Source organism: Schistocerca cancellata, chromosome 5 (assembly GCF_023864275.1).
Source record: "Schistocerca cancellata isolate TAMUIC-IGC-003103 chromosome 5, iqSchCanc2.1, whole genome shotgun sequence".
Taxonomy (NCBI): domain Eukaryota; kingdom Metazoa; phylum Arthropoda; class Insecta; order Orthoptera; family Acrididae; genus Schistocerca; species Schistocerca cancellata.
This window is the reverse complement of record NC_064630.1, coordinates 341,754,517-341,779,958: the sequence shown is the minus strand read 5'-3', so window position 1 is coordinate 341,779,958 and position 25,442 is coordinate 341,754,517. Positions and strand designations below refer to the sequence as shown.

At 44.4% G+C, this 25,442-nt stretch overlaps 1 protein-coding gene across 1 annotated transcript in view; it reads right to left on the bottom strand.

The window, feature by feature from the left end:
- LOC126188531 (insulin-like growth factor-binding protein complex acid labile subunit) overlaps positions 1-25,442 on the bottom strand; it is a 57,412-nt gene that overhangs the window by 5,061 nt on the left and 26,909 nt on the right. Inside the window, exon 3 of the mRNA XM_049930132.1 lies at positions 20,789-22,144. Within this exon, the coding sequence (XP_049786089.1) occupies positions 20,789-22,144 (1,356 nt within the window). The remainder of the gene's footprint in view (positions 1-20,788; positions 22,145-25,442) is intronic.

Genomic DNA, 25,442 nt, shown 5'->3' with positions numbered 1-25,442 from the left:
AAGTTCAGTTTCTTTTGCTCTTCGTATAATCGCTAGTCTTGAAAATAAACTGATCAGCCTCCTAACGTACTTTGCATATTTCCACTCAGTAATGTCTTATCGAATAGTTTTCTGGGGTAACTCACCACTTAGACATAAAGTATTCATTGCACAAAAGAGAGCAGTAAGAATAACTAGTGGTGTTCACCCGAGGACGTCATGAAGTCACCTGTTCGAGGAGATAGGTATTTTAACTGCACCATCAATGTACATATATTCGATAATGAGATTCGTTAAAATAATCCATCTCAATTCGCGAAGAACTGTGATGTTCATACGTATAACACTAGAAGGAAGAATGACCTTTACTATCCGTTATTGAAGCTGTCAGTTGCTCAAAAAGGAGTACATTATCCAGCAACAAAAATCTTTGATCATTTGCCCAACAATATAAAGTAATCTAGCTTGAAATCATTTCTTTTGGACAACTCCTTCTATTCCATGCACAAGCTTCTGTTTCAAAACTGGTAAAAAATTTTTACCTCTAAATGTAGTTGCATGTATTGAACTGGAAATTTCAGTAATATTGCTCGAACAGTCCATGGGTGCACTGCCGGTCCAGAGCGTTCAACGGGCACAATATTTGGGCGATATGACATGTCACCATCGTCAGGTACGCTGACAAACTGAGCTCCTAAGGGTGGGCGGCCGTCTTAAATCCCCTCCCCTCGTGAGGCATTCTCTCCTCGGTCCGCGCCCGCAGAAGTGTCAAAGACGATTTCGGTTTGCGGAAGGCCGGCATATACCACATTCCGCGTCAATGTGGGATGACTTATATTGGGCAGACAGTGCTCACCATGGAAGATCGTTGCCGAGAACATCAGAGCCACAGTCGACTTGGGTACCCCAACAAGTTGGTGGTCGCAGAGCACTGTTTGTCTGCAAATCACGAAATGGGCAACCAACATACCAGGTCTTGGCACAGACATCTAAATACTGGGACAGCATCGTTAGAGAGCCTATCGAAATTTGTACCAGGGACGGACTGATCAACCGATATTGTTACTATAACCTCAGCAGGGCATGGGAACCAGCATTGAGTCTAATTAAAAAGACGCTCAGCAGAGGAAACGAACGGGCGACTAGGGAGGACGAGGCAATTACACCGACGCCACCACTGACACTGACGCCTGCGTCTCACCAACAGCTGACGCGCGGGCGTGGACTGCGGAGAGAACGCCTCGCGAAGGGAGGGGATTTAAGTCGCCCGCTCGCCCTCAGGAGCCCAGTTTGTCAGCGCACCTGACGATGGTGACATGTCTGATCGCCGAAATATTGTGCCCGTTGTACACTATGGACCGGCAGTACACCCATGGACTGTTCGAGCAAGAAATACGCCGGTAGAAACTGAAGAATCACTTCAGTAATATTAATATTAGCACTATTCATGTGTGTCTATATATATCTTGTAATCTGACTTGTTCCACATCATATCGACAAAGTAATCGTGAAAATGATCTACGGAACATGATATTACTAAATTACTAAACAAAACTATTACTTGTGCGGAAATTGGACTGTATTTGCAAAGATCGAAAGAAGTGAGCAGGAAGCTGTACTTGAGAAGGGAGTGATACTGAATGGTAGCCTGTTCACTGTATTACCTAATCTGTACATTGATCAAGCTCTGATAAATACAGGAATGAATTTTAAAGGGAATTAAAGCTCAGGGAGAAGAAAAACATTTTGAGGTTTGCTGATAACGTTGTCATTCAGTCAAAGTTTTGAAAAGAGGTTATAAAATGAATATCAGCAGAGGTAAAACAATGTAGTTCAACTAAATCAGACGATAGTAAGGGAAATTTAAGTGTTCGCAAATAATTATTAAAGTTTTGTCTGGGGTGTAACCTTGTGAGCAAATCAAATGTGGACAAAATAAACAAATTTGGAAAAGAACAGAACAGAAACTTTTGAAATATATTGCTACAGAAGAATGCTGATGATTATACTGGTAGACTGAATAACTGATGGGGAGGTACTACGTCTAAGTGCGAAAATAAATCATGCAAAACCTGACTTAAAAGAACGAATCGATTTATAAGACACTTGCAGTGGCGCCATGAAAACGTAATGGAGGGAGGTATGGGGTAAAGATATTAATGAGCCCATAGGTTGGAGACAGTGAGATGGTTAAAATGATTCTAGGTTGTAATTGTTACGTAGAAATTAAAACCTGCACACAAGTGACTAGTGTAGTTAGCTCCAGCAAACCAGTCTTCGGAATGAAGACCACAAGAACGACTGTGCAGTTCCCTATTAGTGTGAGCATTCTATAACGGGGCAGTTTAATGTGTCGTTCCCAAGGTGCAGTAATTTTTACTGAAAACAGTGGCAGCAAACCCCTCCTTAATACTTAGTGAACACTGAGTGGTCCAGAGCCACTACTGTGTACTTATGTTTCCAACTCTATCATTCTTCCACAGAAAATCCAATAGACAGTAGTTCTCCAATCACATAATCTCCAGCTCCTGAGAACTGCACGACTACTATACGTTACGGTAGTTACATCTCAGTACTTCATTGCTCGTTACATATTAGATTTTGCGAGCAGTCATTTCGTTTCACGTGTGTCATTCATCCGTCCATGGCTAACTGCTCTTCTCCCTGAACCAACTACTGTATAACCAGTGAATTGGTTCTACCCCATATCCAAAATGTTATTTCACAAAAGGTGCAAATTGCCGCCATGCCCTCGTCTGTGAATGACGTTAGCCGGAGTGGTGCTGAGGTAATGGCGTCAATACACCACTTTTATCACCGTCAACACTATTATATACTCACAATCCATGTCATCCGTGCGACATTGAGAGGTAGCTCTCTTAATTAACATAATACACTGTAAGGAAAAAAATGTACGGGCAAACAAATCATTACAGTTTCGCAAAAACTAGATGATTTATTAAGGAAAAGAGCATTACAAATAGAGCACGTTAATAATGCGTTGGTTCACTTCTGGCCCTTGTGCAAGCAGTTACTGTATATGGCTGGGCAATGACTGACAGAATTGTTGGATGTCCCCTTGAGGGATATCGTTCCAAATTCTGTCCAACTGGTGCATTAGCTCGTCAAAACCCCTAGCTGCTTGGAGGCCCCTGCCCATAATGCGTCAAACGTTCTCAGTTGCGGAGAGAGCTAGCGACCTTTGTGGCCAAGACAGGGTGTGGAAAGCACGAAGATAAACAGTAGAAATTCTCACCGTATGCAGGTGGGCATTATCTTGCTGATATGTAAACCAAGGATGGATCGCCATGAAGGACAACAAAACGGATCGTAGAATACCGTCGAAGTACCGCTGTGTTGTAAAGCTACCGCGGATGCAAATTAAAGGGACCTTGCTATGAAATGAAATTTCACCACAGACCATGAGTACAGGTTGTCGAAACGTACGGAGGTGACAGTCAGGATGGTACCCCGCTGCTGTCTATGGCCTCAGCAGAAGCATCATCGTCCTGGATCTCATTTACTGGAGTAGAATTGTCTTTAGTGATGAGTCCCTCTTCGAACTGCACCCCGATGACCAGCAAAGACGTGCGTGAAGACGCCTCTGAGCGTCACCCGCCATACGGCCCGACAGCAGAGAGTGGTGGTTCGTGGTGCCACTTGGTTGTCATCCGCTGCGCCCTTACACCACACCAGTAAGTCGATGATATCCTACGCCCCGTTTTGTTGTCTCCATGGCAAGCAAACCTGGGCCTATACTCCAGCTACATAATGTCTGCCTGCACTCGACCAGAGTGTGTACTGCTTTTCTTCGTACTTGCCAACCCTAACTTCGTCAGCGATGTCGCCGGATCAATCCGCTACTGAGAACGATTCGAACATTATGGCCAGGGAACTCCCGTCAGCTCAAGGTTTTCACAATCTACAATCTACGATCTAACGCACCAAATGGACAGAATTTGGTAAGACATCCCTCAGGAGGCAAATCCAGCAACTCTGGGAATAAATGCAAAGCTGAATAGCTGATTGCTTAATTCCTAGAGGTGGATCAACGCGATATTGACTTGCTCAGTTCGTGAGGCTCTTTATCTTGTATAAATCATACATGTTTTGTGAAACTGTAATCATTTGTCTGTCTGTATAAGTAAATCACATCCACCGATTTCCGAACCATTCAGATTATTCCTTCGTAGTGTGTCTTTTTTCTTTTTTTCAGTGTACACAATCTGGTGATGAGGAACTAGATACCTCCTATACTTAACCCAGCAACAAGACTCTAAGAGACCGTTTCTCTGTTGTTTTACACAGCTTTCATGTGCGTTAACTGCTCATTTAAGCAGACAGGTAATCTTCGGATAAACTTCAATGGGCGATTTCTATGATATGATAGAATATTTTCTTTGTGAATCTGTAACTTATACGCAATATGGAGTGAATTCAGCTTGAAAGAAAATTATTAGTTGATAACCTTGTCCAACCAGAGGTTAAGAACATACAATATCTCATCAAAAGTGTTCGGACACATGTTAGGGAAAATTAGTATGGGGAAAATATTGCAGTATGACACAATATTCCTATGGAGAAACATGCATGTCCGCAGGAACAGGCGCTACGGCGTGTTAGCTGCGAATATGGAGAACCAGTAGCTAAATGGTGGAACGACGACAGTGAAAACTTGTGCGGGGCCAGGACTCGAACCTAGATTCCCCACTTATTCCGAGCACTGACCTTATAGCCAGGCTATCAGATGACGGCTCATAGCTGGACCCAAACTACCACACGTCGTGAACCAATTGTCTACAATTTGCACATCCATTATGTATATTCTCTTTGAGATAGATTTTTGTTGTGACTTGGCAAGACAGCCAAGCCACTATGAGGAAGCCGAAAGGCACGCGTTTAAGCTCACGCAGGCTGGCGTAAGGTCTGGAACAGTTAAGGGAATTTATAGTAGCAAAGAACGTAAGTAACTACTGGAATACTTAACATAATTCATAATTGGTGAACATCGGTCTGACGGTACATGCATCACAAGATAAATAGCAAATGGCGCCTTGCTAGGTCGTAGCAAATGACGTAGCTGAAGGCTATGCTAACTATCGTCTTGGCATATGAGAGCGTAATTTGTCAGTAACCATCGCTAGCAAAGTCGGCTGTACAACTGGCGCGAGTGCTAGGAACTCTCTCTAGACCTGCTGCGTGGCGGCTCTCGGTCTGCAATCACTGATAGTGGCGACACGCGGGTCCGACGTATACTAACGGACCGCGGCCGATTTAAAGGCTACCACCTAGCAATTGTGGTGTCTGGCGGTGACACCACGGAGTTTAATTGAAAGTCGCTTGCCCGGAGTCGACGGATGTGTGGCTGTGTTCTTCCGAAATGAATGCAGTTACAATGTCTCCCCTATATGGTTATACAGGGTGGTGCATTGATCGTGACCGAGCCAAATGTCTCACGAAATAAGCGTCAAACGAAAAACCTACAAAGAACAAACCTCGTATAGCTTGAAGGGGGAAACCAGATGGCGCTATGGTTGACCCGCTAGATGGCGGTACCATAGGTCATAAGGATATAAACTGCGTTTTTTAAAATATAAACCCCCATTTTTTGTTACATATTCGTGTAGTACGTAAAGAAATATGAATGTTTTAGTTGGACCACTTTTTTCGCTTTGTGATAGATGGCACTGTAATAGTCACAAACATATGACTCACAATTTTAGACGAACAGTTGGTAACATGTAGGTTTTTTTAAAATTAAAATACAAAACGTAAGTACATTTGAACATTTTATTTCGCTTCTTCCTATGTGATACATCTACCTTTGTGAACTTATCATTTCTGAGAACGCATGCTGTTACAGCGTGATTAGCTATAAATACCACATTAATGCAATAAATGCTTAAAATGATGTCCGTCAACCTCACCGCATTTGGCAATGCGTGTAACGACATTCCTCTCAACAGCGAGTAGTTCGCCTTCCGTAATGTTCGCACATGCATTGGCAATGCGTTGAGGCATGTTGTCAGGCGTTGTAGGTGGGTCACGATAGCAAATATCCTTCAACTTTCTCCACAGAAAGAAATCCGGGGACGTCAGATCCGGTGAACGTGCGGGCCGTGGTATGGTGCTTCGACGACCAATCCACCTGTCATGAAATATGCTATTTAATACCGCTTCAACCACACGCGATCTATGTGCTGGACATCCTTCATGTTGGATGTACATCGCCATTCTGTCATGCAGTGAAACGCTTGTAGTAACATCGGTGGAACATTACGTAGGAAATCAGCATACATTGCACCATTTAGACTGCCATTGATAAAATGGGGGCCAATTATCCTTCCTCACATAATGCCGCACCATACATTAACCCGCCAAGGTCGCTGATGTTCCACTTGTTGCAGCCATCGTGGATTTTCCGTTGCCCAAAAGCGCATATTATGCCGGATTACGTTACCGCTCTTGGTGAATGACGCATCGTGGCTAAATAGAACGCGTGCAAAAAATCTGTCATCGTCTCGTAATTTCTCTTGTGCGCAGTGGCAGAACAGTACACGACGTTCAAAGTCGTCACCATGCAATTCCTGGTGCATAGAAATATGGTACGAGTGCAATCGATGTTGATGTAGCATTCTCAACACCGACGTTTTTGAGATTCACGATTCTCGCGCAATTTGTCTGCTACTGATGTGCGGATTAGCCGCGACAGCAGCTAAAACACCTACTTGGGCATCATCATTTGTTGCAGGTCGTGGTTGACGTGACACATGTGGCTGAACACTTCCTATTTCCTTAAATAACGTAACTATCCGGCGAACGGTTGGGACACTTGGATGATGTCGTCCAGGACACCGATCAGCATACATAGCACACGCCCGTTGGGCATTTTGATCACAATAGCCATACATCAACACGATATCGACCTTTTCCGAAATTGATAAATGGTCCATTTTAACACGGGTAATGTATCACGAAGCAAATACTGTCCGTACTGGCGGAATGTTATGTGATACCACGTACTTATACGTTTGTGACTATTACATCGCCATCTATCACAAAGCGAAAAAAGTTGTCCAACTAAAACATTCATATTTCTTTACGTACTACACGAATATGTAATAAAAATGGGGGTTCCTATTTTAAAAAAACGCAGTTGATATCCGTTTGACCTATGGCAGCGCCATCTAGCGGGCCAACCATTGCGCCATCTGGTTTCCCCCTTCAAGCTAGACCAGTATCGTTCTTTGCAGTTTTTTCGTTTGATGCTTATTTCGTGAGATATTTGGCCCGGTCACTATCAATGGACCATTCTGTATACATTACGGGTGTACGACTTCTGTTGGAGACATATGTAAGTTTGTACGTGGCGGGCAGGCGTGCTCGGATAGCCTACTGGTAAGGTGAATGCTCACGATAAGCGAGAAATCCGAGTTCTAGTCCTGGTCCAGCAAAATTTTCATCATCGTCATCCCATCGTATAGCTGCTGGTTGTACACATTCGCAACTGTGAATACGTTTCATGCAATAAAATGTGATGACCCCACTCTTCGGCTTATGATGGCCTGAGCTCTTCTGGGTGCACTTTCAATGAAGTGTAGAAAATTGATCTCTCACGTTTTCTCGGCGCTTTGTTTGATAATTTTTTACTGGTTGTCCTGCTGGGCTATTGTTTCTATTCAATGCGCAATATTTCGACGAGCAACGGTACCGTCTCCTTCAGGTGCTCGACTTCAACTAAGCAGCGCGTACACACAACAGCAAACCTCGCAGCAGCTGAAGACGGCTGGGTCGATCGTCGAATTATTGTACACAAAATAGAAACAACAACCCAGTAGAACCCCAAGACGCACCCTGTTTGGCTGTCTAAATGTCTACGAAGAATGGCAGCCCATTGTTTCTCAAGAACTGATACCAGAGAAGGTTGTGATTTCGGGCACTGCAGACTGGAGTGAAGACGACGCACTAATTCATCGCGAAGTTGTTCTCTTGGGTTCAGGTCGTGACTCTAGACGGGCCAGAACACTTCAGGAATGTTTTCATCCACAAAACATTGCCTCACGGATGCTGTTCTTCTACCGTACAAAGTACACAGTGTTTAGCATTTTCTCAAGTACAATAGGCGCACGACACCATAACCTCGAAAAACACTCCCGTGTTGTAACAGAACCTCTTTCGTACATCACGATTGGCGTTACACATGCTGGCAGGTAAGGTTCTGCAAACATCTGTCAAACCCAAAACTCATCGGATTGTTGTGACGTTGTATAGTGCGGTTCATCTCTCCACATGACTCTACGAGTCACACTCACTATCCAATGGGATACTCTTTAGACCTACTCCAACGTCGCTTAGCATTGACATCAGAAACAAGTGTGAGGCGTGAGAGAGACTTTATTGTTGCCGCTCTAGCTTATCGCCTCAAGGCTGTTGCCTGGTAACTGCGCCTCGGGAGTCCTGCTAGGTAGCAGCGATGTAGTGCTTCGTGAGGATAAAGTCTCGTGCATGAGCTATGGCAAGGGTTGAGCGTCCGCTGAAATATTGTGACTTGTGGACGACATTTTCCTGGGGGCCCTGCGTAACAGCCGAGGGACTGGCCTCTGCAGTTAGGACCACCTGGAGTACCGAGACGAACTAATTCACCACCGTTAGAGGGGCGGCCAGGCTTTTGGGCTGGCAGTTTGCTTCCTGCTTCGACATCGGCGAATCACAGGTTGGACTCCGAGTCCCTGAATATGCTGTCTTATCTGGTGCACCGGCGGCTTGTGGCGGTCTTAATATCGTCCAGGACGACGTCACATTCACTATCCAATGGGATACTCCTTAGACCTACTCCAACGTCGCTTAGCATTGACATCAGAAACAAGTGTGAGGCGTGAGAGAGACTTTATTGTTGCCGCTCTAGCTTATCGCCTCAAGGCCGTTGCCTGGTAACTGCGGCTCGGGAGTCCTGCTAGGTAGCAGCGATGTAGTGCTTCGTGAGGATCAAGTCTCGTGCATGAGCTATGGCAAGGGTTGAGCGTCCGCTGAAATATTGTGACTTGTGGACGACATTTTCCTGGGGGCCCTGCGTAACAGCCGAGGGACTGGCCTCTGCAGTTAGGACCACCTGGAGTACCGAGACGAACTAATTAACCACCGTTAGAGGGGCGGCCAGGCTTTTGGGCTGGCAGTTTGCTTCCTGCTTCGACATCGGCGAATCACAGGTTGGACTCCGAGTCCCTGAATATGCTGTCTTATCTGGTGCACCGGCGGCTTGTGGCGGTCTTAATATCGTCCAGGACGACGTGAAAACTACGGTGAGCATCTGCTTTACAACCATTCGGTGCCTAGAAGGGAAATTTTTGGAAGATCCTTGTGTTCTGCTTTAAGGTTCCGCCACCCTGGTTATCGTGACATATCGCCCTCTGATATCATGTGGTCGCGATCTGTGTGGGTGCACTGGTTTTGCTTCTGTGCTTGTAATAAGCAAGTGTTTTACTTCTTGTTAAATTCTTTTGAAGTTCTGCCTCACATTTAGCGGAGTGTTGCTTTGTCAGTCAGTGAGCTGGCGAGCGGACGTTGTCCGTGTTTAATCTGTTTTATCTATAGCATGAACGGATTTTTCCATCTCTGCTTGGCACAAAATGATATTAATAATAAAAAATAAAACACGTCTTAATGTTCTGCCAAATTGTATTTAGTTGGTCAAACACCGGCTGTTGGTTTCTCAGCTCATCTTCAGGTGAGAACCGACTATCGCAAAAGCAGATAAACATGATGAACGCGATATGCGACGTACACAGATATTATTTGTACATAAGATGCGAAAATCATAGCGTATTTACATGGGAAAACACTTTTTCGTCACATAGAAATAATTGCATTAGCTGTAAATAATGTTTTTCTGTGGAGGTATATTTAATAACTTATGGGAAATAAGACGAATTTTAGCCTGAATCTAGTGTTTGTAAGGAAAACGTAATTTAACAAAGGGAAAATGGAAACTGAGTCTGATCGTTTAACATTAGGCTGGCATTCTGTGTCATGTGTTTGTTGATTTCCAGAAGGGTCATCGTTCTGCTTTTCTTTTTTTAACAGAATGTAGAACTTTTCTTCATCATATGAATGGTTTTCTACTGAAAGATGATCAGTAAAGGTTGAATCTTTCTTCCTTAATCTCCAGCTGCCCTCATTTTCACGTAGTCTGAATGCCACACCTCTGCCTGACTTCCAATGCACACTTCTTCACACTGTTTATAAGTGATTTTATTTACACCAGTCTGTGCCAAGCATTACAATTTGTCTTTACTACTAAATGAAAAATTTGATATGAAGCTGGTATCATAGAATCCGGGTCTGTTGTTGCGAGTCTGTTTTGCTAGATTGTCTGCTATGCTGCTGATATATATGATTTTGCACCAGGCTTTGTAGCTGCTGAGCAACTGCTGTTGCCCTTCGCACAGGAACAGTGTAATTTTTGTAGCATATTGTGAATCAGAGCAGAGCTCTAGCCATTTCTGGAAGCAATATGTTTAATGATCTGCAGTTCTCTTTGATAGATTGACTCAGATAATGGTAGAGACATGAGGCAATGCACCATCGAATGGAAAGCTGCATGTTTTGTGGCTGTGTGGGTGCTGGGAATTTGCAAGGATTACTGCATCAGTAGTTGTGTTTTTTACAGTGGCTTCTTGTACTAATATCTATATTAAGGTCCAAGAAAACTAAAGAAGAGCCCCACAGTTCCATCGTAAACTGAATTTTTTACGGTGTGAATGTAGATGCTGTAGTAATGTATCTAATTGACTAGTGGTACTGGTCCACAACCACAGCACATAAACGATATGTCTGAACCAGTACTTAATATTGTAGATGAACGGCTCTTTCTGTACAAGAAACATAGCTTAACCCCACCGCTGAAAAAAAGTGCTAAGATTCTCCCTTCTACTACGTTATTGTCATGCTGAAGTATCGCTCGGCAAGAAAAATCTACTCTCCAAGCAAAAGCTGCAGTGTAGAACTCGCCACTGTTAGAGGTATCTATCTAAAGTACGAATCTACTATGGTGAAAACACAGAAGACTCAAGGTTTTAAAATAATACACGGATCAGATTTACACTCCTGGAAATTGAAATAAGAACACCGTGAATTCATTGTCCCAGGAAGGGGAAACTTTATAGACACATTCCTGGGGTCAGATACATCACATGATCACACTGACAGAACCACAGGCACATAGACACAGGCAACAGAGCATGCACAATGTCGGCACTAGTACAGTGTATATCCACCTTTCGCAGCAATGCAGGCTGCTATTCTCCCATGGAGACGATCGTAGAGATGCTGGACGTAGTCCTGTGGAACGACTTGCCATGCCATTTCCACCTGGCGCCTCAGTTGGACCAGCGTTCGTGCTGGACGTGCAGACCGCGTGAGACGACGCTTCATCCAGTCCCAAACATGCTCAATGGGGGACAGATCCGGAGATCTTGCTGGCCAGGGTAGTTGACTTACACCTTCTAGAGCACGTTGGGTGACACGGGATACATGCGGACGTGCATTGTCCTGTTGGAACAGCAAGTTCCCTTGTCGGTCTAGGAATGGTAGAACGATGGGTTCGATGACGGTTTGGATGTACCGTGCACTATTCAGTGTCCCCTCGACGATCACCAGTGGTGTACGGCCAGTGTAGGAGATCGCTCCCCACACCATGATGCCGGGTGTCGGCCCTGTGTGCCTCGGTCGTATGCAGTCCTGATTGTGGCGCTCACCTGCACGGCGCCAAACACGCATACGACCATCATTGGCACCAAGGCAGAAGCGACTCTCATCGCTGAAGACGACACGTCTCCATTCGCCCCTCCATTCACGCCTGTCGCGACACCACTGGAGGCGGGCTGCACGATGTTGGGGCGTGAGCGGAAGACGGCCTAACGGTGTGCGGGACCGTAGCCCAGCTTCATGGAGACGGTTGCGAATGGTCCTCGACGACACCCCAGGAGCAACAGTGTCCCTAATTTGCTGGGAAGTGGCGGTGCGGTCCCCTACGGCACTGCGTAGGATCCTACGGTCTTGGCGTGCATCCGTGCGTCGCTGCGGTCCGGTCCCAGGTCGACGGGCACGTGCACCTTCCGCCGACCACTGGCGACAACATCGATGTACTGTGGAGACCTCACGCCCCACGTGTTGAGCAATTCGGCGGTACGTCCACCCGGCCTCCCGCATGCCTACTATACGCCCTCGCTCAAAGTCCGTCAACTGCACTTACGGTTCACGTCCACGCTGTCGCGGCATGCTACCAGTGTTAAAGACTGCGATGGAGCTCCGTATGCCACGGCAAACTGGCTGACACTGACGGCGGCGGTGCACAAATGCTGCGCAGCTAGCGCCATTCGACGGCCAACACCGCGGTTCCTGGTGTGTCCGCTGTGCCGTGCGTGTGATCATTGCTTGTACAGCCCTCTCGCAGTGTCCGGAGCAAGTATGGTGGGTCTGACACACCGGTGTCAATGTGTTCTTTTTTCCATTTCCAGGAGTGTATATGATCTGCTAGACTTTTGTGAAAAATTCCTACGTTTTCAGCTTTCCTTTTCTCTTTTTAGAATGATACATTATTTGGCAGTTTCAATTAGTTTTGTGACAAAATTTGGAACAACTTTTTATACTTACGTTTAAAATTAATTTTAGTGTTAGTATTAAAAATTACATGATTAAGGAAAGTGACAGCTATGAACTCAACATATTTCGAAAATTTTAGGTTCCGATGATTTCCAATTAATTACAGGAAAAGTATGTACAGGACTGTCCTCGGATTTGCTAAACGTAGCTCCTAAAACTTTCTGAACAGGAAAATAAAATGAAGTGCGATTTTTCGTACATCCAAAAACCACCAGAAAATATTGCACAATGTGTGAAGTTCTCCACGTTTGCTTCCTTACTTGGGGGATACTTTATTTAGACCCTGTCAAGAACCGACCCGTTCTTCCAAGAGTTTCTCCCGCTTACACATTAACTGACCAAAAGTATCCAGACACCCCAATGTAATGCAGAACCGATCACTAGATGTGACGAAAGGGAGCACCCTCAGAGTATTTTGTTGTCATTTGCAAAGCAGCAAAAACAGAATGAGTCGGTCAGGAGATGTCAGTGACTGGACTGGTTACTAGATATCACGTGGGTCGTACATCATTGATATTTCACTCCTTATGAAACTGACCAAGTCGACAGTTCCGTGATGTGATTGTGAAGTAGAAACGCGAAGAAACAACCACTGCTAAACCAAGACGAGCCAGAACTCATGTACTGGCGGACAGTGTCCGTTGATCGTTGGATGTAACAAATCGCATGAAATTAGTGGAAACACTTAATAATAATCGGTTGATGTCGTCGCTATTGGCCATCGAATTTGGCGCCTCCACGCATGTGCACTTCCTGCCTAAGACTGGCATAAATAGGCTGACTCTGGTTCTGCCTTAGCAGTGTGTTGGTCGCACCTGAAGATGTCGGCCAGTTGCACTGATGAAATATTGTGGAGTTTTCACTATGACATCCGACGTCTCGCCCGAGAACCATATATACAACTTAATAATAAGTTCCTAAGTGCTACCACCAGACCGGCTAGGACAATTGCCATGCGTAGGGTGGTACACAGAGTTGGGTCCAGTGGTCTTACGGGTTCTCATAAGCCACAATGAAACGTGATAAGGCGTTAGATCAAATAAATTGATACCATTTCAATTACCTTATTTAACAATAATGTCAAACATCAAGAACCATAAATTTCAACTCTCTTAATGTCCCAGGTGAATACTTAAAAAAAAAAAAGAAAAATAGTTTACACCCTATACTTCTGGTAAATACTCAGTATAATAAGGATGCGATCAATAAAATACGTATAGCAATTGCAACTATTAGCCGCCTTAAAAGGCAACAAAATAAAGGTGCACTGTAGTTAACTATGCGCCTTCACAGCGACCGATGTGTTTAAAAACAATTTTGAAACAGTTATAGCCAGTAGCTCGTCTTAGTCGGCAACCAATAAAGGCCAAATTTACAGACATAGCGTTTGTCAACTAACTGTAGCAGCATCCAGATTAAACAGCCAAAACAACGCACATCAGAATTTAACTATCCGCCTCCGGTGGGCAATTGCTTTTCAAATCATTTACCAAAAGTTAGAGAACATCTGTTGAAAAGAAACCTTTAGGAAAAAAGACCATCCACTAGGATATGTCTTAAGATTTTAAATTCCTTACAATACCAGACGCCGATAAGCAGTAACAGGCTGCCTGAGACACACCCAAAGTCTTTAAGCTTTTAAGTAGTACTTCGACAACTGCACAGAATAAAACCTGAATTTTAAATGCACAAAGCAGTTTAAATACAGTTCAACCATTTTGCCTTCAGACGGTAACACAAAACATCAAGGAGCAGCCATCAAGCAGACACCAGTGTGAGAGGTCAAAAGAAACAAAATATAAATAACCGTTAACGCCGATGTGCCACTGAACATATCGAAATAGAAGTAACAATAAAGGGGAACAGCACTTTTGTCAGGGTTAGCAGTTTCACGCAATTTTTTGTGCCATGTGAACATAAATAAAATAATATTAAACACTTCCCAATGGTCTCCAAAACTATATTTATTTGGTCACGAACTTGCTTTCGGCTTCTCAGTCCATCTTCAGTTGACAAACGAACATCGCGAACTCAGATAAACATGATGTGCGAGTTAAACAAACATTATAGGTACACAAGACACAAAAATGAGAGAGTGCTTAAGTAGGAAAACATTTTTTGTAACATAAAAATAATTGCATTAACTAAGAAACGGGAGGGGTAAAGAAAGTTTTTATGTGGAGGTTCATTTGACAACAGATGAGAAATAAGATAAACTCGTAGTTTGAATCTAGTACTTGCAACGAAAACATAATCATCAAATGGAAATTGAGTATGGTCCTTTAATACTAAGCTTGCATTCTGTGTCATGCGTTTGATTTCCATTATTTTCAGAAAGGTCACCAAAAAGAGCTTCATTTTTTCAGAATACGTGCGTGATGGGAAAACTTTTTCTCTGATTTGCTCATAGCAGTCCTGCAGTAATAGATGAAACGTCGCGAGAGCGTAGGGTTTGATATCTCGGCAGTTGTTATGAGAAACCTTGACTACTTATGCAATGCATTTTCATGTTTCAATCTATTAGATTAACTATCCAAATACATTTTCAGTGATTTCCATGGAGTATATTCTAGTGTAAGCTAGAAATGCTGTAGAAGCGGGAATGACTCTCGAATAAGGAAAGGCTAATTGTTTTCACGTCCTTTTGAGATGGCAGAGACATCAGCAACTCTAATTAGATACTACATACTCAGAGTTACCTTGTGTCATCCAGTTCTAGTGATGGCTAACCCAAATAGCCGAGTATAGAATGACATACAGCATAAACTCCCTCCCGCCGACAGCTGGCTCAGAATTTCTGCCATTTTTTTTTTCCATCCATTTGGACACATACCTCATGTATCACCTATGTTGCCACAGAAACAGAATAGTTCCCTGTACAATGAAAGACGACCATAGGATGTCTCCCACGTTCATGGAAGTTCTGGAGAGAGAGAAAAATTACCCTACCCTGGAACACCTGTAGGCCTGTAGGCCTATATCTCTACCTGAAAACATATTCCATAGTGGGAAGTTGCCTTAAACTGTTTACAGAAGATGGATGATATCAGATCTAGAGAGCCTGCAGCTAAATTTAGCAACCTAAAGACCACATTCAAAAGGAACGGCTACAGCGAACAGTAAACGTATCGCTTTATTCTGCACGTGGTTCTCAAAGACAGGACGGCTAAGAAGACAAGTTAATCCTTTCAGACCTCAATTTTTTCTAGAGGAAGGAAAGTTTTTTATAGTCTCATACTCTTAGAAGAATTTTTAATTATTTTAGAATCAAGGTTTATACAAATATATGTACCTGTTTTCAAAATATGCTTTGTACACATGACTTCTTTTCTATGCAGTAAAAATAATTAATTTTGGTATATTCCCTGTTGAAATAAATAAACTGATCATTCAATAACTACCATGCAAAGTTACTATAGTAACATTCAGTTATTCATTGGAATATAACTAAATATTTCTGTAGCACCTAAACCACAGAAAAAATTAATGTACACAGTTGTAGCCAATGCATCTGAGAGATGGACTGCTGTCGTATAAAACTGATACAAATCTGTGCCCTCTTAACTCTGAATGTCACCCATCTCCAAATAGCCTGGGTCTCCAGGAACCGGTTTCAGATCAACTTGCTGCACGTTTCCCTGATGATGGAGAAATTTTCGTTTTAGTTTTAAGCGGCATATTTCAGTGTTCCTGAACACTTTAAGCAAAATGTCACATTAAGGGCTAAATAAAATTCTGAAAAATGCAGCATTGAAATGAGAAAACACTAAATTGTTATTGATAGCATAACATTGCAATCTTACGTTGCCTAATTTAATTGTGTATAGTGACTGAAACAAGAGACATTGTGTAATCCATTGTATGTAGATACATTTTTTAAAAAAAGGTGTTCAAAACATGTATTATATTCCAAATGAATAATCCAGGTACTACGTAAAATATATCAAAACAGATTGGTTGTATTGTAAAAGTGATTACACGAGACAGATCATGTACTCACAGCACTTTCATTCTAAGGAAAGACGCGAAACTCGTCTAGGTTATCAGAGAGAAACTTGCATTCTTCTTTATAAAGTAATGGGAAGCTATCAGAGAAAAATACTAGATAATTCTACAGTAGGCCAGTCTACATTGAGACTCAATAAAAGCTCTCAACAGCGTCTACACAGGATCAGAGATGGTCGTTGTTAGAAAGAAAGCCTTTCAAAATTACATATATGTTAGGTGTACAAAATTTATCTATAATTATTTTATCTATGATGTTTCAAAAATATGAATACAGAATGGAAACAGCTGTACTTAAAATGAACCTAATATCCAATGTATAATAATTCCAGCATGAGATTTTCACTCTGCAGCGGAATGTGCGCTGACATGAAACTTCTTGGCAGATTAAAACTGTTTGCCGGACCGAGACTCGAACTCGGGATATTTGCCTTTCGCGGACAAGTGCTCTACCATCTGAGTTACCCAAGCACAACTCACGCCCCGTCCTCACAGCTTTACTTCCGCCAGTAACTCGTCTCCTACTTTCCTAACTTCACAGAAGCTCTCCGGCGAACCTTGCAGAACTAGCACTCCTGAAGGAATTGCGGAGACATGGCTTAACCACAGCCTGGGGGATGTTTCCAGAATGAGATTTTCACTCTGCAGCGGAATGTGTGCTGATATGAAACTTCCTGGCAGATTAAAACTGTGTGTCGGACCGAGACTCGAACTCGGGACTTTTGCCTTTCGCGGGCAAGTGCTCTACTCTGGAAAGTAGGAGACGAGGTACTGGCGAAAGTAAAGCTGTGAGGATGGGGCGCGTGTCGTGTTGGGTAGCTCAGTTGGTCTGGTCATAGGGGAAGCCTCGTCAGAGAGGTCCACGGCATGACCATCTTAGGAAGTGATTCCAGTCGTGGTTTCCCGTTGCTTTCCACTGATTATTATGAAATGATAATGAGGACAACACAACACCCAGTCCCTGAGCGGAGAAAATCTCCGACCCAGCCGAGAATCGAACCCGGGCGAGACACACCGCCACGCTGACCACTGAGCTTTCGGGGCGGACCACGAAAAGGCACGGAAAGTGTAATTTCGTTCAGCTTCCTATGTCGCAGTTGTGTTTCCAAGGCGAACTGGACATTGAAGACTATTAACATTTATGAGAAAACACATAGGTGTTTATGAAATAAAATACGAGTAATAATCGAAACATGATGTTTCACAAAACTATAACTACTCTCATTTTTCAACCAGTCATGATATATGTTACAAATAAAGAGAATATTAAGAAGGTTATAGATAGCAGAAATAGTTATTTTGAAATGAATATGGCTTCAGTTGCCAGTGACTGTAGCGACGTGTATGTGAACTGCGTTTGCGTTAGTAAGTTTTTTGTGCCTATCTGAAGCTCAGAATCTTCGCCATATGGTGAGTAGCAACTATCCTTTTCATAATATTGTTACATTCTGTCCTGGATTTTCCACTGTTTGAAATGAATTAGAACGTTACACAAGTCGATACAGGAAATGAAAAGTGAAAATAAGGAGAGAAATGCAAATTTTGAGGTCGCCTGGAGTGTTATAGAAAGAGCTGAATGAGTCATTCATTCAGTACGTTCCAATTCAGGGAAGTATAAATAATACCAACCAACCAAAAAAAGGTTCCTTCGACGAGGAAGAAAAGACAGATATATCACAACTACCACACAGTTCAATTGGTGATGGAATAAGCATAATTAAGGTAGGAGGGAGAATTGAATTGTTTGCTTTCCGTGGGCAGGAAGGTCCCTGGAGGCGGATTCTGCATTGTTTAAATGAGAGTAATATCTCTTGGATGTCAGTTCCCATTTCTATACTACATGTTTTATATATCAAGTTTCTATTTAATGTAATAAAAATCCAAACACTCGGTACAGTGTAGAAATGGGTTTTTGTACATGTTACATCTGCCTACTATTGCGCTGAATAGCACAAAATTATAAAACACAGGGTACTACTTTATGCAACTAATACACTCCTGGAAATTGAAATAAGAACACCGTGAATTCATTGTCCCAGGAAGGGGAAACTTTATTGACACATTCCTGGGGTCAGATACATCACATGATCACACTGACAGAACCACAGGAACATAGACACAGGCAACAGAGCATGCACAATGTCGGCACTAGTACAGTGTATATCCACCTTTCGCAGCAATGCAGGCTGCTATTCTCCCATGGAGACGATCGTAGAGATGCTGGACGTAGTCCTGTGGAACGACTTGCCATGCCATTTCCACCTGGCGCCTCAGTTGGACCAGCGTTCGTGCTGGACGTGCAGACCGCGTGAGACGACGCTTCATCCAGTCCCAAACATGCTCAATGGGGGACAGATCCGGAGATCTTGCTGGCCAGGGTAGTTGACTTACACCTTCTAGAGCACGTTGGGTGACACGGGATACATGCGGACGTGCATTGTCCTGTTGGAACAGCAAGTTCCCTTGCCGGTCTAGGAATGGTAGAACGATGGGTTCGATGACGGTTTGGATGTACCGTGCACTATTCAGTGTCCCCTCGACGATCACCAGTGGTGTACGGCCAGTGTAGGAGATCGCTCCCCACACCATGATGCCGGGTGTTGGCCCTGTGTGCCTCGGTTGTATGCAGTCCTGATTGTGGCGCTCACCTGCACGGCGCCAAACACGCATACGACCATCATTGGCACCAAGGCAGAAGCGACTCTCATCGCTGAAGACGACACGACTCCATTCGTCCCTCCATTCACGCCTGTCGCGACACCACTGGAGGCGGGCTGCACGATGTTGGGGCGTGAGCGGAAGACGGCCTAACGGTGTGCGGGACCGTAGCCCAGCTTCATGGAGACGGTTGCGAATGGTCCTCGCCGATACCCCAGGAGCAACAGTGTCCGTAATTTGCTGGGAAGTGGCGGTGCGGTCCCCTACGGCACTGCGTAGGATCCTACGGTCTTGGCGTGCATCCGTGCGTCGCTGCAGTCCAGTCCCAGGTCGACGGGCACGTGCACCTTCCGCCGACCACTGGCGACAACATCGATGTACTGTGGAGACCTCACGCCCCACGTGTTGAGCAATTCGGCGGTACGTCCACCCGGCCTCCCGCATGCCCACTATACGCCCTCGCTCAAAGTCCGTCAACTGCACATACGGTTCACGTCCACGCTGTCGCGGCATGCTACCAGTGTTAAAGACTGCGATGGAGCTCCGTATTCCACGGCAAACTGGCTGACACTGACGGCGGCGGTGCACAAATGCTGCGCAGCTAGCGCCATTCGGCGGCCAACACCGCGGTTCCTGGTGTGTCCGCTGTGCCGTGCGTGTGATCATTGCTTGTACAGCTCTCTCGCAGTGTCCGGAGCAAGTATGGTGGGTCTGACACACCGGTGTCAATGTGTTCTTTTTTCCATTTCCGGGAGTGTAATTCATGGACTGTTCTCAAGTAGTGTGAAATAAATTAAAAACAAATCTATTGCATGGAAATGTAGTTGTTTTCAAGATGACTTACTGTTTTTTGCGCAAAAGACATCGCTTATAATGTACGTATGTTTCATTAACTTCTTTACGTTAATCAGCAGAATAATGATGTTGATTATTGTTTCACGCTGTATTGTAACCATATTTCTCTCTGCTAAATTTGGGAGCAAAGGGAGACAATGTAATAAGTATTTGTTGCGTAAAACAGTCTGATTAATTTAAGAGACGCCTGCGAACATTTGATTTCTAGACTGTTATTTGACAATGATGGAGGAACCAGGTTTTTCTGAACGGAAATTTTGTTTCAGGAATGTGGAACATAGTACTGTATACATTATACAAGCCGTGAAGACCAAATAAGTGAATTTACCGTGTGTCATCAGAAATTTAATTTGAAGAAAGATCGAGATCGACATTATTAGTGAAGGATGAGTAGCGCAACTGGCACTCGATGCGAGAAGTAATGAGCAGTAGGCAGTTCCTACACTGACCCGATCTCAATTATGGCGAGTACCAAAAAAATAGATTCTCAAGGAATACTTCAAAATTAAATGTATTTGCCCGGATGAGTGAGAAGATTAAAGATGAAGAAGAGGAAGGAAGTAGTGTTAACGGTCACCTCACGTTAATCAGATCCACTTTTCTCAACAGGTAAGATAAGTGCTGTACATACCTTCATCTCCTCCTGATGAACTACTTGGCTGGTAAGAGACGAAGGCGTTGTGTTGGCGGCAGTTGTAACGTTAACGGTAGAGGAATAGGTGTATTCCCTGGACGAAGTAGCAGTGTCTGGAATATGTCCTTCGAGATGCAAACAATACTGATTAGTTAGAAAATGTGTCCAAAGAAGTCCTCTCAACGCCTTCGGTTCCCAGCATCTTCTACTTTTGTTGTCGGCTGTCCGTCGGAGCCACTTCCCTATTTCTTTTAGCATTTTGCATGAACAAATGAACGGATTTTCAGCTAATAGTAGTTCTTCATAATCTAAAGATATCGCAACCTCTGTTAACTTATTGAAACTCAGATCCAGAATCATTTTAGAAGCATTTTCACTTATCACGGAGTCGGTAAAAAACGTCAGAGCATTGCCAGACATATTTAAAAAGTAAATTTCGGGCAGGATTATGGAACTGATAGCTGTTATCTTGTTGAAAGATAAGTCCAACGCTGAGAGCTGTGGCATTTTTCCGAAGGTGTCTTGGTCCAAGTTTTCGATAGCGTTATTGGACAGGTTCAAGACGCGGATACTCGGGAGCGATAGACTGAAGGTCTTCAGTTTATTGTACGACAGGTCCAGTACTGACAGGTTGCGCATTGCGAGAAACGTCACATCGTGCAATTCACTGATAGAATTGAAGGAGGCGTTGAGACGTTGGATGGCGGGTGTGTCGAGGGAGAGCCGGACCAGGCCGCAGTGGGTGACGTCCACCGACAGGAGGCTGCTGCTGGACACGAGTGGCAACTCGTCGTCCTCAATACTCGCGCCCCAACGGGCGTTGTGGCTTAGATCGAGGCGACGCACCTCGGTGCACAACGTCAGAAGATCTCCCGGCAGTTGGCCTTCCAGCAGATTGTACGACAAGTTGAGATCGGACAGTGCTGTCAAATCTTTAAATGTCTCATTCGCCAGCGAGCGAAGTACGTTGTGAGACAGGTCTACTGAAACGAGTTGTGGCATGGAGGCGAAAGTTTCCGGTAGAAGTTCTCCAATAGAGTTCCAGGAGGCGGTGAGCCGCTGGAGGGCTGGAGTGTCAGTGGACAGGTCGACGAGTCCACAGTGGCTGAGATCCAGGGACCGGAGCGTGGCGCTGGTCACTAATGCAGCGCTGCTGGTGTTGTCAGGGACTATCCCCAGTCCCAGGTTGTGGCTCAAGTCCAGGTGGTGCATGGCGCTGTTCTTCGTGAAGAGGTCAACAGGCAGCGGACCCTCCAGTATGTTGTGCGACAGGTCCACGGCGGACAAACTGGGCGTCACTCTGAATTCGTCACCGAGCAGAGAACGCACCCGGTTGTGGTCGAGAAGAACCACCTGTTTGACAGAAAGTATTTTCAGTACGCATCCAAAGTGCAGCCTCTTTACATTTTACATTTCTTATCATCTGACTAAAAATTTAACGTCCCGTGATAAAATGTGACGTGTTCCAATAAATTCACGTTTTTAAATTAAACAGGAAATTTTAAATACACTTACGGCAAAAATCACAACACTAAAAAGAATTGCTCGACATAAACGAAAGTTGGTAGGCGTGTTTCTACACCTGAAAAATGTTGTCTATTCAGATTTCTCGCCAGTCGCATATGCGTGGCTCTAGTAGCGTGGCGAGTTGATGTCAATCAAGGTTGCTTTTGAAGCAATAAAGACGCTGTTATCAGCACCTCACGGAGTTTGAACGAGGTCGTGAAGTAAAGCTACGAGTGACTGAATGTTCCTTCTGCGATACTGCAGAAAGACTTGCAGGAATGTAGACAATTTACGTGATTGTTGGCAGCGGTGATCACAACAACGTACGGTAGAAAGAAGAACAGGCTCCAGACGGGCTCGTGGCACTACCGAGAGGAAAGACCATCGTGTTTGGCGAATGGCTCTGGCACACCTTACTGCATGTGCAGCAACGATATGAGCAGCAGTTGGCACCGCAGTGACACAATGAACTGTTACAGACCGGTTACTTCAAGGACAGCTCCGAACCAGACGCCCTAGAGCATTCGTTCATTCCACTGACCCTAAACCACCACCATTTCAGTCTTAAATGGTGTCAAGCGAGAGCTCATTGGAGGGCAGGGTGGAGGTCAGTAGCATTTTCTCACGAAAGCTGGTTCCGCATCGGTGCCAGTGTCGGCCGTGTGTTGGTTGGTTAGAAGGCCAGTTGAGGCGCAGCAAGCAACCTGTCTGCGTGGTGGACACAATGGACCTACATCTGGAGCTATGGTCTGGGATGCGATTTCGTGAGATAGCAGGAGTACTCTCACGGGGAGGGGGGCGGGGGGAGGGAGGGTTCCGACAAGATCAACAGGATAACGCTCGCCTACATATTGCTGCTGAACACAACACGCTCTACAGAGCGTCGACATGTTGCCTTGGCCTGTTCTGTCACCAAATCCGCCTCCAATCGAGGACCTGTGGGACATCACTGGACGAAAGCTTCAGTGTCATCCACAAGCTGTGTTAACGGCCACTGTATCGATCGACTAAGTGCAACAGACATGAAACTGCAGCCCTGAAACTGACATCCGACAACTGTACAGCACAATGCATCCGCGTTTGCATGCTTGCATGCAACTTTCTGTCGGTTATACCTGTTTTCAATGCACCAGCATTTTACATTTGTAATGGCTTATCTCGCACTTCGGCGTTAACCTATGATCTTGTAATTTCATTCACTGAAATAAGTTACCTAGACAACTGAATTTCCAAAATTTCACTACTCTACATTAATTTTTTGTGTTGCGATTTTCTGTATGTCAATTTATGTCGATTGCACCTGCGAAGGCAACGCAACTGACAAACATGCATCTCTACACTCAGTGAAAGAGCAGTAGCAACAATATGCCAACTATAGAAAACGCACAGGTTCAAACAAACATTCCCTGAACTAATTAACATGTGATTGTACTTCTTCAAGCTGTATAGTTTTAATGCTATTCATGTAAAACAAATGAATAAAGTGACACGAAGAGTTCTATCCCGGCCTCTTGAACTGGTTAAACAACAAATAAATAAACACGTAACTAAAGAAAGAAGAAATGTTTATGTGCAGGACTGATCCAGCCACTAAATGCGACTTATTGTCCTGATACGTTAAGTTTTGCCTAAGGCAGCTTATTCATTGTAGGTTAATCACATACTAATTGTTTTCACCTAACATTATTTTGTGAACAAATACACTGAAGCTCTATTGCTCGATGAAATGAAAATTTAGAGCATTTTTCAGGTGTATGGAAGATAAACTTTCATGCTTATTGTTATTATTATTATTATTAGTAGTAGTAGTAACCGTTCTAATATTAGTAATAATAACTATCCTGATCTGAAATCGTAATAATATTATAATAATAACAATTTGAATACTTAGATTTAGGCCATCGCCGATTTCTTAGTACAGTTGAGCCAGACTCCAACTTCAATTGGCTTCAAGACACCACGACGACAAAATATAATGTTACTTTTGCTATGGCACAGACTACGTAATATATTAGTCCCGACCACGCTGTACGGTCTTCAGGCTGCCCGTCAGGGATGCAAACGCCGGATTCTGGCATCCAGTGGATTTGGCCTTTATCCAGCCTGGAGGTGATGGGTTTATCTTTCCCTATAGTGTCTTAAACGGTTGTGGTCGGAACCTACTTAGTGAGATGGAAGGTCACCAATAAAGGCAGTTGTTTTCCCGTGCCTGCTACAGTTATCTTGTGGTAAGTTCTGGCAGAATGCAGCAGTTCCTACAGAGTGTTATTGTAAATAAAATGACCAAAGAGAATGCTTGTGTTCTGCTGCTGGGGCAGACTGGCTGAAATGTCGAAGTACCCATATCAAAAATGTTTTGGAACACCCTGGTTCCCAGAACTCATGAAGATAGACGTTGACTGTGGATGTTGTATCACAGACACAGTCCCTTCGAGTGTTCGGAGATGTCTCTAAAATCGCCCAGAGATGTAAACAACAATGGATGAGCAGCGCCTATTAGACGGAGGGGCTCCGACATCCGATCAGTTCCAGTCATCCCACCAGGAAGGAGGTTGTCTGTGTAGTTCAACCATGCCTGTACGGTCAATAACGCGGTTCCGTCGTATCCACATTGTTGTGCCAGGATGGGTTCTCAACAAGGGAAGAGTCCTAGTGTCTTAGAGTGAACAAAATCGATGTTGTTTGGACATGGAGGAGAGACAGGAACTGTCGATGACATGACTCGCTCAGCCCGCCCAAGGGCGGCTGCAATGGATTACCGCTACCTACAGATTATGGCTCGGAGGAACTCTGACAGCAACTCCACCATGTTGAACAATGCTTTTGGTGCAGCCACAGAACGTCGTGTTACGACTCAAACTGTGCGCAATAGGCTGCATAATGCGCAACTTCACTCCCGGCGTCCATGGTGAGGTCCATCTTTGAAACCACGACACCACGCAGCGCGGTACACATGGGCTCAACAACACGCCAAATGGACCGGTCAGGGTTGGTGTCACGTTCTCTTAACCGGAGAGTGTCGCGTACGCCTTCAACCAGACAATCGGTGGAGACCTGTCTGGAGGCAACTCGGTCAGGCTGAACGCCTGAGATACACTATCCAGCGAGTGCAGCAAGGTGGAGGTTCCCTTCTGTTTTGGGGTGG